Source organism: Oryx dammah, unplaced genomic scaffold (genome assembly GCF_014754425.2).
Source record: "Oryx dammah isolate SB20612 unplaced genomic scaffold, SCBI_Odam_1.1 HiC_scaffold_1, whole genome shotgun sequence".
In the NCBI taxonomy this organism is placed as follows: Eukaryota; Metazoa; Chordata; class Mammalia; order Artiodactyla; family Bovidae; genus Oryx; species Oryx dammah.
Genome location: NW_024070185.1, coordinates 38329901 through 38346887, shown reverse-complemented (window position 1 = coordinate 38346887; position 16987 = coordinate 38329901). Strand labels below are relative to the sequence as shown.

The following is a 16987-nucleotide window of genomic DNA, read 5'->3' as shown; positions in this document are numbered from 1 at the left end:
GATTTTCTTTTCTGTTTCACTGATTTTCTTTTCTGTTTCACTGATTTCCATGCTGATCTCTATTATTTTCTTTATTTTAAAAAATTATTTACTTTTGGTTTCATTTGCTCATATGTTTCTAGTTTAAAGAGGAACCCAGGGTCACTGATTTGGCATTTTTCTTTTTTTATAAGACAGGCATTTGAAGCTATAAAGTTTCCCTTAAGCACTGCTGTAATAATACCCCACTAATTCCTGTGTTTTTCTAAATTTCTGTCTTGATTTCTTCTTTTGTGAATTACTTAGAAGCATATGTATTTGTGAGTTCTCCAGAAAGCTTCTGTCATCAGTTTCTAGTTTAATTCTTTTGGGGTCAAGGAACATCTATTATACACATTTTATTTTTAATATATAGTAAGACCCCAGCCTACATTTCTACTATTTTTATTTTAAAAGTCAGCTATCTTTTAAAGAAGTTTAAGTGAAACAAATGAAATTTGTATTAAATTTAATACAACTTCCCCCCCCCCCCCCTTACCTCTCTCCTTTGGGAACTCTGTGCATATGTTAGGCCATAATTTACTGATACTCTATCAGTTTTAGTCTTTCTGTGTGTGTTTCATTCATGACCAGTAAACTTTTTAATGTCTAATCAGCCATTAATTCCTTTTAGTGTATTTTTATCTCAAGATAGTTTAGTTTTTTTAATCCCTATAGTTTGGTTTGGGTTTTCTGTGTTCCCTGGCCTTTGAACATATTGAACACAGTTATAACTGTTTTCAGTGGCCTTTTGAGCCAATTCTAACATCAGATTGAATTCTGGATCATTTTTGATTGGTTGATTTTTCTTTTTACTGTGTGTTTTGTGTTTTTCTGCCTGTCTGCATGTGGATGCCAGACATTATGGTTTTACTTTGTTGTTTACTGGATATTTTTTGGTCCTATAACTCTTTAGCTTTATCTTGGGAAGTACTTACGTTACTTGGAGGCAGTTTAGTGTGTTCATATTTTGTTTTCTGGGTTTGTATTGCAAGTGTTGGAACAATACTCAATCTAGAGCTAATTATTCCCTACTACTAAGACACTACCTTTCTAAGATTTACTGCAACCATTCCTGAAAACACTGTTATGAGCAACTAATCAAAGCCAGGTGCCTTATGAGTTTTCTCAGTCTTGCTGATGGGACAGGGACTGTTTTCAGGACTGTTGGAACACCACACACTCTTCCCCTTTTCTAATCCTTTTGGTTTTCTTCTGCATTGGTAGTGTCTTCACACGCATATGCTTATTGGTGTTCTTTGATTCTTTCTCCATAGAACTCTCGTCTCTGGTAGTACTCTGTCATATAAATTGTAAGTGCCTGTTCTTCCTGAACTCTCAGCATCATCTTTTCAACACAGGGCATCTCCTAGGCTTTGTCTCCACTTCCCTTCTCAGTGCTGTGACCTGAGAACTCTCAAGACAGTAAGCTGAAACAGTAGAACTCAGCTCAGTTTCCCATCTCTCAGGGATCGCTGGCCTTCACTGCTGATGTCAGTGTTTTGAAACCATTGTTTCATATATTTTGCTTGGTTCTGGGTTGTTTATTTCAGATGGGAGCATAAACTGTCTTCAACTTAATCCATCTTGGTTAGAACCAGAAGTCTTCAAGTGCTCTGGTATAAAACAGTCTTATAGAACTAGGAATGATGATGTGATGACTGTATCAAAAGATATTCATCACCTGTTTTTGAGAGAATGTGCTATTTACAACTTTTTGTTATTTTTCATTTAAATATATTCATATGTATGTGAAAAGTCTGAAAGTATTCAAAATGTTAAATCATTCTCTTAGAGGTATGATTTGGAGTAGTTTTATATACTTCAACATATATAATAAAGAAATATAGCTAAAAACAGAAAACACCATTTATGAATTAGTGTAAAGAATTTTAAAATGTTCTTCTGCCAGCCATATTTGAAACCTAATATGACCATATGTTGGGATAAAAGATCTAGATCATCAAATCCATATCTCTTAAATGATTATAGAAATCCTTATGATTCCATGATTCAAGTCATTGGAGCCAGATGCATAAATCCATTCTGTCCCTTATGGTAAGAATGGTATATGCAGAGGAAGAAATGCCCTGTGTCTTGAAATTCTAAAGTATCTGGTGAATTCATGTGCAGTGAAAGCATTTGGTTGGTAGAAGAAAGTATTGTGAAGCTGCCTACAGGTTAAGCATTAGTTATATGTAACTGTTGATTTGTCTAATTATGCAGTTAGTTTTATTTTAATTGGAGGATAATTGCTTTACAGTGTTGTACTGGTTCACAGTTAGATTTAAATTCTTCCTGTTTACAGAAAGTTACTATTTCTAGTATATGTATCATCCATCAATCATAAAGTAATTTTAAAACACATTTAGTTTGGAGTAGCTAGTGAAACTTCCCAAATGCCCAAACACAGCAGAATAAAAACAGGCAGTTAATAATAACCGTATCAACTACCACCACCAGAGAATTCAGTTTCTTCTTTTTAAAATGTGGAATTAAGTGAGGTAATTTGCATGATTTTTTTTAATGTCTATTACTAGATTTGCAGTTAAAAAAAATGAAGCCTAATATTTATGCCTCTGACTGTTTATTGCCTTGTTGATATCTTTTATTTTATTGTTTGTAGTTCTTTTTCTTCTAAGTGGCATTAAGGGAGACATATGTTTTTTCTGTCCTCTATTTAAGTAATGATTTCCTTCTTTCATCCTCTTAATACCCTTTATCCTTATGATCTTATGGCCCTAAAAAGATGTGAACATAAAGAATGTCATATAAATTGCCTGCAGGTCGTTGGACCTCTGTATAGTTCACTTCAGTAACTCAGTCATGTGCAACTCTTTGTGACCCCATGGAGTGCAGCACGCCAGGCCTCCCTGTCCATCACCAACTACCAGAGTTTACTCAAACTCATGAGTCAGTGATGCCATCCTACCATCTCATCCTCTGTTGTCCCCTTCACCTCCTGTCTTCAATCTTTCCCAGTATCAGGGTCTTTTCAAGTGAGTCAGTTCTTCGCAGCAGGTGGCCAAAATATAGTAGTTTCAGCTTTAGCATCAGTCCTTCCAATGAGTATTCAGAACGATTTCCTTTAAGATGGACTGGTTGGATCTCTTTGCAGTCCAAGGGACTCTCAAGAGTCTTATCCAGTACCACAGTTCAAAGGCATCAGTTCTTTGGTGCTCAGCTTCCTTTATGGTTCAACTCACATCCATACATGACTACTGGAAAAACCATATCTTTTACTAGATGGACCTTTGTTGGCAAAGTAATGTCTCTGCTTTTTAATATGTTGTCCAGATTGATCATAACTTTTCTTCCAAGGAGCAAGTATCTTTTAATTTCATGGCTGTAGTTATCATCTGCAGTGATTTTGGAGCCCCCCAAAATAAAGTCTGTCACTGTTTCCATTGTTTCCTTATCTATTTGCCATGAAGTGATGTGATCAGATGCCGTGATCTTAGTGTTCTGAATGTTGAGTTTGAAGCTGATTTTTTCACTCTCCTCTTTCACTTGCATCAAGAGACTCCTTAGTTCTTCTTCACTTTCTGCCATAAGAGTGGTGTCATCTGCTTCTGAATAACCAACAAATCACAGAAGAAATCAAAAAAGAAATTAAAAAAATGCATAGAAACGAATGAAAATAAAAACATAATAACCCAAAACCTATGGGATTCAGTAAAAGCAGTGCTAAGGGGAAGGTTCATAGGAATACAGGCTTACCTCAAGAAACAAGAGAAAAATCAACTAAATAACCTAACTCTACATCTAAAGCTACTAGAGAAAGAAGAAATGAAGAACCCCAGGTCAGTAGAATGAAACAAATCATAAAAATTAGGGCAGAAATAAATGAAAAAGAAACAAAGACTATAGCAAAAATCAATAAAGCTAAAAGCTGGTTCTTTGAGAAGACAAATAAAACAGACAAGCCATTAGCCAGACTCATCAAGAAAAAAAAGGAGAAGCATCAAATCAACAAAATTAGAAATGAAAATGGAGAGATCACAACAGACAACACAGAAATACAAAGGATCATGAGACTACTATCAGCAACTATATGCCAATAAAATGGACTTGGAAGAAACAGACAAATTCTTAGAAAACTATAACTTTCCAAAACTAAACCAGGAAGAAATAGAAAATCTTAACAGGCCCATCACAAGTGCGGAAATTGAAACTGTGATCAAAAATCTTCCAACAAACAAAAGCCCAGGACCAGATGGCTTCACAGCTGAATTCTACCAAAAATTTAGAGAAGAGCTAACACCTATCCAACTCAAACTCTTCCAGAAAGTTGCAGAGGAAGGTAAACTTACAAACTCATTCTATGAGGCCACCATCACCCTAATATCAAAACTAGACAAAGATGCCACAAAAAAAGAAAACTACAGGCGAATATCACTGATGAACATAAATGCAAAAATCCTTAACAAAATCCTAGCAAACAGAATCCAGTGACAGATTAAAGAGATCATACATCATGACCAAGTGGGCTTTATCCCAGGGATGCAAGGATTCTTCAGTAGTCTCAAATCAATGTGATACATCACATTAACAAATTGAAAGATAAAAACCATATGATTATCTCAGTAGATACAGAGAAAGCCTTTGACAAAATTCAACATCTATTTATGATAAAACCCTCCAGAAAGCAGGAATAGAAGGAACATACCTCAACATAATAAAAGCCATATATGACAAACCCACAGCAAACGTTATCCTCAATGGTGAAAAATTGAAAGCATTTCCCCTAAAGTCAGGAACAAGACAAGGGTGCCCACTCTCACCACTGCTATTCAACATAGTTTTGGAAGTTTTAGCCACAACAATCAGAGCAGAAAAAGAAAAGGAATCTAGATTGGAAAAGAAGAAGTAAAACTCTCACTGTTTGCAAATGACATGATCCTCTACTTAGAAAACCCTAAAGATGCCACCAGAAAATTACTAGAGCTAATCAATGAATATAGTAAAGTTGCAGGATATAAAATTAACACACAGAAATCCCTTGCATTCCTGTACACTAACAGTGAGAAAACAGAGAAATTAAGGAAACAATTAATTCACCATTGCAATGAAAAGAGTAAAATACTTAGGAATAAATCTATCTAAAGAAACAAAAAGACCTATATATAGAAAACTATAGAACACTGGTGAAAGAAATCAAAGATGACACAGAAAGATGAGAAATATACCTTGTTCCTGGATTGGAAGAATCAATATAGTGAAAATGAGTATACTACCCATATCAATCTGTAGATTCAATGCAAGCCCATTCAAGCTATCAGTGGTATTTTTCAGGGACCTAGAACAATTAATTTCACAATTTGCATGGAAATACCAAAACCTTGAACAGCCAAAGCAGTCTTGAGAAAGAAGAATGGAACTGGAGGAATCAACCTGCCTGACTTCAGACTATACTACAAAGCTGCAGTCATCAAGACAGTATGGTACTGGCACAAAGACAGAAATATAGATCAATGAAACAAAATAGAAAGCCCAGAGATAAATCCATGCACCTATGGACACCTTATCTTTGACAAAGAAGGCAAGAATATACAATGGAGAAAACACAATCTCTTTAACAAATGGTGCTGGGAAAACTGGTCAGCCACTTGTAAAAGAATGAAACTAGAACACTTTCTAACACCATATACAAAAATAAACTCAAAATGGATTAAAGATTTAAATGTAAAACCAGAAACTATAAAACTCCTAGAGGAAAACATAGGCAAAACACTCTCTGACATAAATCATAGCAGGATCCTCTATGACCCACCTCCCAGAGTAATGGAAATAAAAGCAAAAATAAACAAATGGGATCTAATTAAACTTAAAAGCTTTTTCACAACAAAGGAAACTATAAGCAGGGTGAAAAGACAGCCTTCAGAATGGGAGAAAATAATAGCAAATGAAGCAGCTGACAAAGAATCTCAAAAATATGCAAGCAGCTCCTGCAGCTCAATGCCAGAAAAATAAACGACCCGATCAAAAAAATGGGCCAAAGAACTAAACAGACATTTCTCCAAAGGAGACATACAGATGACTAACAAACACATGAAAAGATGCTCAACATCACTCATTATTAGAGAAATGCAAATCAAAACCACAATGAGGTACCATCTCACACCAGTCAGAATGGCTGCTATCAAAAAGTCTCCAAACAAATGCTAGAGAGTGTGTGGAGAAAAGAGAACCCTCTCACTGTTTGTGGGAGTACAAATTAGTACAGCCAGTATGGATAACAGTGTGGAGATTCCTTAAAAAACTGGAAATAGAACTTCCATATGACCCAGCAATCCCACTGCTGGACGTACACACCGAGGATACCAGAATGGAAAGAGACACGTGTACCCCAATGTTCATCATGGCACTGTTTACAATAGCCAGGACATGAAAGCAACATAGATGTCATCGGCAGATGAATGAATAAGAAAGCTGTGGTACATATACACAATGGAAATTTACTCAGCTAGTAAAAAGAATGCATTTGAATCGTTCTAATGAGGTGGATGAAACTGGAGCCTATTATACAGAGTGAAGTAAGTCAGAAAAACACCAATACAGTATATTGATGCATATATATGGAGTTTAGAAAGATGGTAACAGGGACCCTATATGTGAGACAGCAAAAGAGACACAGATATAAAGGACAGATTTTTGAACTCTGGGAGAAGGCGAGGGTGGGATGGTTTGAGAGAATACCATTGAAACGTATATTATCACATGTGAAATAGATCACCAGTCTAGGTTCCATGCATGAGACAAGGTGCTCAGGGCTGGTGCACTGGAATGACCCAGAGGGATGGGATGGGGAGGGAGGTGAGAGGAGGGTTCGGAATGGGGAACACATATACACCATGGCTGATTTCATGTCAATGAATGGCAAAAAACCACTACAATATTGTAAAGTAATTAGCCTCCAATTAAAATTTAAAAATCGATTTAAAAAAATTTTTAAAAATAAAAAGTTGTATCATCTGCATATCTGAGGTTATTGATATTTCTCCCAGCAATATTGATTCCAGCTTGTGCTTCATCCAGCCCAGCGTTTCTAATGATTACTCTACATATAAGTTAAATAAGCAGGTTGACAATATACAGCCTTGACGTATTCCTTTCCCAATGTGGAACCAGTCTGTTCCATGTCCAGGTCTAACAGTTGCTTCCTGGACCTCTGTAGTTAAAGCTATATAATCCAGTAATATGCCTTGGAGAAAGAAAAAAATATTTTAAGATTAGGAATGATAACAGGAAGATTAGGAAAAACAGGAAAGAGAACTTTGAAGTTCTTTGTCTTTTCATTAACTCTTTAGAAAAGCTGGTCTTAGAGTGTGTACTTATGTTTGTTATATATACTAGAAGAAAGTTTTGAGTTATATACTTAAATTTGCAGTATTTGGGGATAAGAGAAGGACGGTCTAACTATGGTCTCACTACATAATAGTAACAGTTTTGGTATAGATACAAAAAGATGCTCTTTTTTAAGAACAATCATTTACCACCAAAACTTTTGTTGTTCAAAGGCAGGCGTGTTTATGAAATTATCACTGATAAAATCATTAATATCTGGAAATATATAACATTTAATGTACATGCAAAGCCAACTTTACCTGGTAGAGAGGATTGATAGAGAATACCAAAATAGTAAATCAAGCCATATTTGTAATCTCATCTAGTATGCTGTCTATGTAAGGTTTCTAAATGCTGGGGCAAAGTGATGCTGTATTTTCCCTGGCATTATAGTCTTCCAAGCAGTTGTTAAAATTCTCAGAATATTATTAGCATTTGATGTTCTGAAATGTTAAACTTTTGACTTTGAGTGACTGATATTCCAGACAAAGTATGTATGTTATTTATCTAAGTACTGTACTATGTTGTTTTACTCTTCTAGCCCATGTAGTAGTAGAGTTTACACATTTTAAACAGTCAGTAATCTATATAGGGGTCGTGACATCTGTGAAACTTTCAGTATGGTTTTTATTTGCATCCATTTTCTTTTTGATCTCATAGTTTTCACATTAGAATAATATAAAATTGTACATGAGGAATTAGAATGACTATCTTATCTGGAGGATTTTATCCTTTTTTCTTTGGTATCCCAATATGTTGAAATAGAGTTTTGGAAAACATTATGAAATATTAACGTTTTTAGCTTAAAAACAGATCACCTGGCTTTCCTGAATAAATTGAGTGTTTCCTCTTGCATTCCTTTATATGAAAAACAGAAACCTGTACTGGAAAGAAATTTGAAACCTTGAATAATTTTTTATTTTTTATTTTTTTAGTTCTATTTTTGGTAAAAGCTGTCCTGCCACTAAAATGACAGGAATTCAGTATGAATATAAAGTAGTTTGAGTAAAACATTGCCACTTGATTCTGTTATGTCTGAAAGTATCTGGTTCAGTTCAGTTCAGTCGCTCAGTCATGTCTGACTCTTTGTGACCCCATGAATCACAGCACGCCAGGCCTCCCTGTCCATCACCAAACTCACTCAAACTTATGTCCTTTGAGTCGGTGATGCCATCCAGCCATCTCATCCTCTGTCATCCCCTTCTCCTCCTGCCCCCCAATCCCTCCCAGCATCAGAGTCTTTTCCAATGAGTCAGCTCTTTGCATGAGGTTTGTTTAGAAAAAGCTAAATACAGGTTTTTTTTATATTTATATAAATGTAAAATGGTTGGTTGAGCTTCACAAGTAGATATCTGCCATGATCATATGACATTTTGTTTTAGAACAATTTATAATTTTTTAATTGAAATGTAGTTGATTTGCAATGCTGTGTTAATTGCTGTGCAGCATAGTGATTCATTTATACATATATATACACACAGTCTTTTTCATATTCTTTTCCATTATAGTTTATCACAGGATATTGAATATTGAATGTGGATCCCTGTGCAATACAGTAGGACCTTGTTATTTGTCCATTCCTTATATAACAATTTGTATCTGCCTGATCCTAAACTCCCAGTCTGTCCATCCCTAACCCTGGCAACCATGTCTGTTTTAGCTATCTGTTAGTCTGTTTCTGCCCTGAAAATAAGTGTCATTTGTGTCATATTTTAGGTTCAATATATAAGTGATATTGTATGGTATTTTTCTTTCTGACCTAGTTAATACATTTTGAAGCATTTTGCTAACTTAGAAATATTAGCTGATGTTCAAACTTTTGAAATTGAAGTTTCTCTATTTTTCTTCTGTCTCAAGAGTATATTTTGTAGTAAATCAGGCTAATTTATTGATTTTGAAATGTATAAAGTATGTTGAATTTCATCATACTATTACCATTTGGTGATGTCATTGCTTTAAAAACTCAGAAAAATTTTACCATATTAATCCAGAGTTCAGAACAGTCTGTATATTTTGCAAAATAGCCATCTATTACCTGAATAATAGCTATTTTAGAATACCAATGTCTACAGCTTATTATAAATTATTAATTTCAATTACCTATGGAATATTTTGAAACCTATAAATTCCTTTCATGAGTTACTTTATGAACAAGATAGATTATACTGAAACATAGTGATTCATTTACTTGGATAATTTAGCTGTAGATCTTCAAAAGAGTATTCTTAAGAGTAAAATATTTTCAAAGAAAGAAATACTTTGAAATAAATACTTTAAATAAAATTAAAATTAAGGTTACAATCATAGCCTTACCCTTTAATTCATGGTAAATAAAATTTATCTTTCAGACGGCAAATGGCTACATCTTGTTTTTTCACATAACATCTACAAGAGGGGACAAGTACCTTTATGAACCAGTGTATCCCAAGTAAGTTCATTATCTTTTATTTTTTAAATATTTGATTTGCGTACTTTGTATTCACAAAATGTTGCAGTTTAGGGTTGTCTGAAGTGCTGGGACAGCATTTCCGAAAACACTGTTTCAGAAATTACCAAGTCTTCAAACTGCTGTCACTTGAATAAAAAAAATTCTATAGTAAGTCTGGAAATCTTGGATGAATATATTCTGTAATGTTTTATGGAAAAACCCAAATGAACTTTTTGGCCAACCCAATACTATCTCCCTTCTTGGACATTCAGAATTACTATTAATATACTCTAGTTTTGGCATTCTTTAGTCTTTATTGGAGGAGAAGGCAATGGCACCCCACTCCAGTACTCCTGCCTGGAAAATCCCATGGACAGAGGAGCCTGGTAGGCTGTAGTCCATGGGGTTGCTGAGGGTCAGACACGACTGAGCGACTTCACTTTGACTTTTCACTTTCATGCATTGGAGAAGGAAATGGCAACCCACTCCAATGTTCTTGCCTGGAGAATCCCAGGGACGGGGGAGCCTGGTGGGTTGCCCTCCATGGGTCACACAGAGTCGGACACGACTGAAGTGACTTAGCAGCAGCAGTCTTTATTGGGGATGTATGAACTAAGAGATTATGAAGAGAAGAGGTAAAATGTCAGTAAACTATAGGTACTTTTTCCTGTATATTTTAGTATATGCATAGACTAAGCATGTAGCCCCAAAAGGATTTGAAGGAACTTGGACTTTTGATCTTTAATCTATGTTGTTCAGTATGTTTTATATAGTTTTTGTTGTTGTTGTTGTTTGCCTTTTGAAATAAGAACATTTCATTGAAAGAACTTTTGAAATAAAATAACATAATTTTCAAGTACGACACCTTTTTTAAAAAAAAGATCAAGCCATGAAAACTGGATGAAAATATAAATGAATTATCACATTTCTAGACGGTGGAAGACACATGTTATTGGTTATATAAGAAGTGAAAGAGAAAATAGATTTCATTTTATGAAAGTTTAAATTTCTGAAAATCAACAGTGATAAAACAGACAAACATTAAAAGTAGCAAACTGGGGGAAAATTATGCAGTCAATAGGACCAAGGCTTACTATTTTTTATATGAAGGAGTCATATAAATGGCTAAGAAACACAAAGATTTCAAAAATAAATAGGTAAAAGCAATCTTATAAGAGGAAATGTAATCCATTTTATTTTTTTTTGTAATCCATTTTAATTCTCAATTTAGACACGTTCCTGTAAATAAAAAGTGATAAACAGGGTCACCTTATAGGTGATTATTATTATTATTCTCTTCTAGATGGGCAGGGGAGGTAAATGACATCTCTGGAAACAGTGAAAAATACAGTTCACTTCATTTCACCAACATGATTTACATGTATTTCCAATGTTTTGAAACAGTATTTTGAGATTCATTTTTTGTTTTCCAAAGGTTTTTAAAAGTTTCTTACCTTGTAATACTAACTAGTATCCAACAGTGCATGAATTTTGCTGTTTGACTGCATATGTTAAGCTAGAGAAGTAAAGAGCATTATTATTATTTTTTGACTTGGATGATCTTCATTGTATTGAAGATTTTTTAGTATGTGAGCCTCAATAAAGTATGCATTGCCTTAGAGCAGCATGAATAATAATGAAAGGGGATATAGCCTTTGATGTCAGATAGACTTGGAATTAAATGTCAGTTCTGCTGTTTTTCAGCTGTATGACTTCTATCAAGTTAATCCCTCTAAAACCTCAGTTTCCTCATCTGTAGAATGAGATAGCAGTTGTTATTATTTTAAGGATTAAATGAGATCATGCATATTAAATGTTTAGATAAGCACCTAGTAGATGGAAAAAGTAATATGGACAACTGCTATTTTTTGTACACTTTTCCTGTGTTAGTTGCTCAGTCGTGTTTGACTTTGTGATCCCATAGATTGGCAGGCTCCTCTGTCCATGGGATTTCGCAGGCAAGAATACTGTATGTTGTACATTTTTTGCTTTTGAGTTGATAGTATACTCTTTTTAGAGTCTAACTTCTAGTAACTACTACATAAAATGGAATAAAATCTCTTATACGGGAATAGTTTTGCAGAGCAAATTAGTCAGTCTGTTATGTATTAGGCTGGCCAAAATATTTGATGGAAAGCCCTAGCAAACTTTTTGGCCAATTGAATATTTGTGTGCTAGACTACTTTTTAGTTGGATTTTTTTAGTCTAGTAAGTTTCTTAGTTTTTCTAGTAGAACCTGTTTATAAAATGGGAATAAAAATATTTTCTTCTTCAGTTCTTTGCAGGATTATATGGCTTAGGTTTTTAAAATCTGATTTGAGGGGAGTTTTTAAAAAAATACTTAGTTTTTATAGGATGTAAGATAGACACAGGGAGGTATTGCACGACATAGGGAATACAGCCAATATTTTGTAATAACTCTAAATGGAAGGTAACCTTTAAAAATTGTATGGAATTTTTAAATGAAAAAAAACTTAGTTTTAATGAGTGTATTATTATCTGTGCCATTGTAAACACTTATGCAGTTCAAGACACTGTTCTAAGCACTTTTCAAATTCATTTAATCCCTGTCGCAATCTGATGAGGTAGTTATGGACAGTTACTTGCATCAGAGAGGCCAAGTTAGTAAATGACACACTCAGGATCAGACCTAAATGTTGTAACTTCAAAATCTGTGTATTTAACCACCAGTACTACACTGCCTCAATCCTCTTTCAATCTAGTCATCTGTTACTCTTGGATTTATTTGGGGAGTTAGGGATTTAAGAAAAAAGAAAGGATGAATGATCTGGAGTGGTTTATAATAGTCTTAAAGAATAGAGGCAGCATAGTTGAGACCAGTAGTCAGTCATCTTCTCAATTTTAGAAATACTATTGTCTCTTGCTTCTCTTTTCTGAATCTTATGAGTTTATCATGTGAGTTTTTCTAGAGTATCTCAGCATCGTCAAATTATGTGACAGTATCTTAACTCTCAGACTGCCTATCTTTTCTCATATGCTCCGTCTTTGTTGTTGTTTAGTCACTAAGTCATGTCCCACTCTTTTATGACCCTGTGGACTGCAGCTTCCCAGGCTCCTCTGTCCATGGGATTTCCCAGGCAGGAATACAGGAGTGGGTTGCAGACATGGGTCGAACCCATGTCTCGTGCATTGCAGGCAGATTCTTTACCACGGAACCACCAGGGGAGCCATGCTCTATCTTAGAACAGGTTGTTGTTCAGTCGCTCAGTCATGTTTGATTCTGTGACCCCATGGACTGCAGCATGCCAGGCTTCCCAGAGTTTGCTCAAACTCATGTCCATTGAGTCGGTGATGCTATCCAGCCATCTCATCCTCTGTTGTCCCCTTCTCCTTCTGCCTTCAGTCTTTCCCAGCATCAGGATCTTTTCTAATGAATCGGCTCTTCACATCAGATAGCCAAAGGATTGGAGCTTCAGCTTCAGCATCAGTCCTTCCAGTGAATATTCAGGATTCATTTCCTTTAGGATTGACTGGTTTGATATCCATACAGAGATCACAGATTTAGAGGGTATGGACTTAGAGGGCATTGTGCTAAGTGAAATAAACCAGACAGAAAGACAGAAAAAGATAGACAAATACTGTATGTCACTTCTATGCAGAAGCTAAAAAATATAACAAACTTAATGAATATAACAAAAAAGAAACAGACTCACAGATAAAGAGAACAAACTACTGGTTACCTGTGAGGAGAGGGGCAATATAGGCATGAGAGAGTAGTAGATACAAACCATTGAGTGTAAGGTAGACTCAAGGATATATTGAACAGCACAGAAAATTTATCCAATATTTTGTGACAACTGTAAATGGAGTATTATCTTTAAAAAATTATATTCAATGCACAAATAGTGAGAGCCATATAAGCAGTAAAGAGTGAAATTGTGAACCTAGTCTGCTTTTTCAGATTCCAGTCTCGTTTCACTCTCCAATTAGCTTTATATTTGAGTAAATAAATACCTAGGAGTTGAAGTGCTGGGGCATATCACATTTAAGATTGGAGGATGGACATTGTATTAAGTATCGAGTGTCTGATTTTTATTCTTTTGTTTTAAAGAATGTTGAGGTTTGTCTTGGAGAGCAGTTAAGTTGGAGATTTTCTTGATCCTTTTGGAGCTTATTTATATATTTTTAGGGCAGATTCAACCTTTAGGCTACATTAGAACTTCTGAGCTCTATACTAACGTCCTGGGTCTTTAAACAGGTCTCTTTGATCTGGTCAGAACTAGGATTTCCCCAAGCCCTCTATGAGCTCTACAACTTGAAACTCTGGAGGTTTTTCTTTGGCTGACCTTGTGGAGTTTCCCTACATACACCATAGCTTAGTATTTAGCAACATTTAAGGAGAACCTATATTGGTTTCCAGAGCTCTTTTTCTGTATCTCCTGCCTCTCTTGTACTGTTCCACAAATAGCTGTTTCTGCTTCCCTAAACTTTAATCTTCTTCTGCTCAACTTAACAAGACTGCTGTATTATGCTTGTGTTCTCCTAACTTCCATGGTAATATCAAAAGTGACTTCTACCAGAAAGCTTTGTTTGCCTCCCTTCACTCAGGAGTACAGTCCTGTGCTGCCTGTTATGCACTGTCTGAAAACTGTTTCTTTTATTTTGTCCAGTTTTTTTTTTTTTTTTTTCCAATTGTATCTGGAGGGCTAATTTGGCACCAGTGTTCTGTTATAGTAATAAAGTGACTGACCGTCTATGACCTTGTCAGTCAACTTTAGTCTTTTTTCACTGGGTATGTTTTAGCACATTTAAGATATCATTGTTTTATTTCATCCCAAAATGCTTTCATTACTGACATTCTGGTAAACAATTAGATTGACTCAGAATGATGCCATATGAGGTATGGAGTTTGAGGAAAGAAAACATCCTGAGCCTTACCAGAACTCTGGTTGGAGAATCAAAGCCTTTTGGTCCAGAATTCACCTCAGACTGCCAGAACTTGCTGGATCAAGTCTAACACATTCCAGACATTTTAAAACTTGATAATCTGAGTTGTAAGAGAGTAGATCTTAAAAGTTCTCATCACAAGGGAAAAAAAAGTGTAATTATGTGAGATGTTGGATGTTAATCTTACTGAGGTAATTATTTTAAAATATATATGTAAATCATTTTGTTGTGCACCTTAAACTCATACAGGGTTCTATGTCAGTTACACCTCAGTAAACTGGGGAAAAAGAAAAGATGTGAAAATCTGAAATTAGATTCATTTTCATTATCATCATCAAATACTTATTGTGTGCTATAGTATCATTTGTAAGACATTAGCTGTCCTGATGCTGGAAAGGTATAAGATGCTAATGAAGAAATAAGTATTTAACAGCAGTATAAAATGGCAAATGCCAAGTGAACATCCCTAAAAGTGGTAATATTAATAGCATTTCAGCCACAGATGCTGGAATTGTCAGGGAAAGTTTTGTAGATAGGGACATTTGAGCTATACTTAGAAGGAAAGATAGGCCTTGGGTAAGTTGCATTGCTAGGAAAACACTGTACTTTTGAAATTCCTGTCCCATGTCCCTGTGTTATTGTGCCCTCCATACCCCTCTTGGCCCCTCTGCCACAAGATTTATCAGATCATCTGCCATGTTGTTTTCTTTGAAGTGAAGTCAAGTCAGGTCGCTTAGTCGTGTCTGACTCTTTGTGACCCCAGGTACTGTAGCCTACCACGCTCCTCTGTCCATGGGATTTTCCAGGCAAGAGTACTGGAGTGGGTTGCCATTTCCTTCTCCAGAGGATCCTCCCAACCCAGGGATTGAACCTGGGTCTCCTGCATTGTAGGCGCAAACATCTGAGCCACCTCGTTGTTTTCTTTAGCTGGCATTTAAAGTATTTGAGATTTCTTGCACAAATAGACTTTGTTGAAATAAATACCTGTTGAGTTTAATTGCAATGGCACCCCACTCCAGTACTCTTGCCTGGAAAGTCCCATGGACGGAGGAGCCTGGTAGGCTGCAGTCCATGGGGTCGCGAAGAGTCGGCACGACTGAGCGACTTCACTTTCGCTTTTCACTTTCATGCATTGGAGAAGGCAGTGGCACCCCACTCCAGTAATTCTTGCTTGGAGAATCCCAGAGACAGAGGAGCCTAGTGGGCTGCCGTCTATGGGGTCGCACAGAGTCGGACATGACTGAAGCGACTTAGCAGCAGCAGCAGAGTTTAATTGTGTGTGTGTGCATGCGCATGTGCGCAGTCTTGTCTGACTCTTTGCAACCCCATGGGTCTGTAGCCCGCCAGGCTTCTGTGTCTGTGGAATTTCTCAAGCAAGAATACTGGAATGGGTTGCCATTTCTTTCTCTAGGGAATCTGCCAGACCCAGGGATCCCTTGTCTCTTGAATTGGCAAGTGAAATTTTTACCACTGCGCCACCTGGGAAGCCCTTACTTAATTGCATAGTGAAACTTTGCTTTTAATTCATGAAAAATACATCAGTAAAAACAAAACTCTAAAAATGGCTAATTTCATTTTTCATTCTTTTTTGTGATATTGAACTTAGTATTATTCCTTCTAATAAATACATAGCAGTTTAGAGATGTGGAGAATAGGATTTGAAACTAGAGACACCTGGGTTTCAATATGTGTCCTACTATTTGCAGGCATTGACTTGGAAAAGATGCTTGTTCAGTTATTTTCTTTGCTTTTGTGCATCTGGAAGATAAGAACAGTGAATTAGTAGGTCTTCAGTAAGTTGCAGTTGTCATTGTCTGGGTTGCCTTTTGAATTATTAAACATAATCTACTTCCACTGGACATTTGACAATGTGTTTTCTGAAAAGAAGGAAATTCAGGTTCACTAAATATATGAATTCTCTTATAATCCATTTATTTCTCTGTGGTCAGTAGTAATGCCCCTTCTTTCATTTCTAATTTTAGTAAGTTGAATCTTTTTTCCTTTAGGTTTTTCAGTTTTATTGATGTTTTCAGAGAACTACCTGTGCTTTATTTGATTTTCTCTATTATTTTCCAGTTCTCTGGGTTTTTTGTTGTTGTTGTTCATATCCATTCCAGTCTTCATTATAGCCTTCCTTCTGCTAGTTTCATTGTAAGTCACATCTACCTCTTTAAGTTTGCTCTTCTCTAGTTCATTTTAAGGTGTGAAGTTAGGATATAGATTTGAGATTTTTCTTCTTTTTTAAGTTTAAGCATCTTGGCTGTAAATTTTCCTCTGACGACTGCA

The 16987-nt window shown here is 35.7% G+C and overlaps 1 protein-coding gene across 2 annotated transcripts in view; it reads left to right on the top strand.

Moving 5' to 3' along the window:
• The window catches only part of LOC120864550 (guanine nucleotide exchange factor subunit RIC1), a 140802-nt gene that overhangs the window by 60548 nt on the left and 63267 nt on the right, over nt 1-16987 (top strand). For both annotated transcript variants that reach the window (XM_040241677.1, XM_040241633.1), the window contains exon 3: nt 9714-9793. In XM_040241677.1, coding sequence (XP_040097611.1) covers nt 9714-9793 — 80 coding nt within the window. The remainder of the gene's footprint in view (nt 1-9713; nt 9794-16987) is intronic.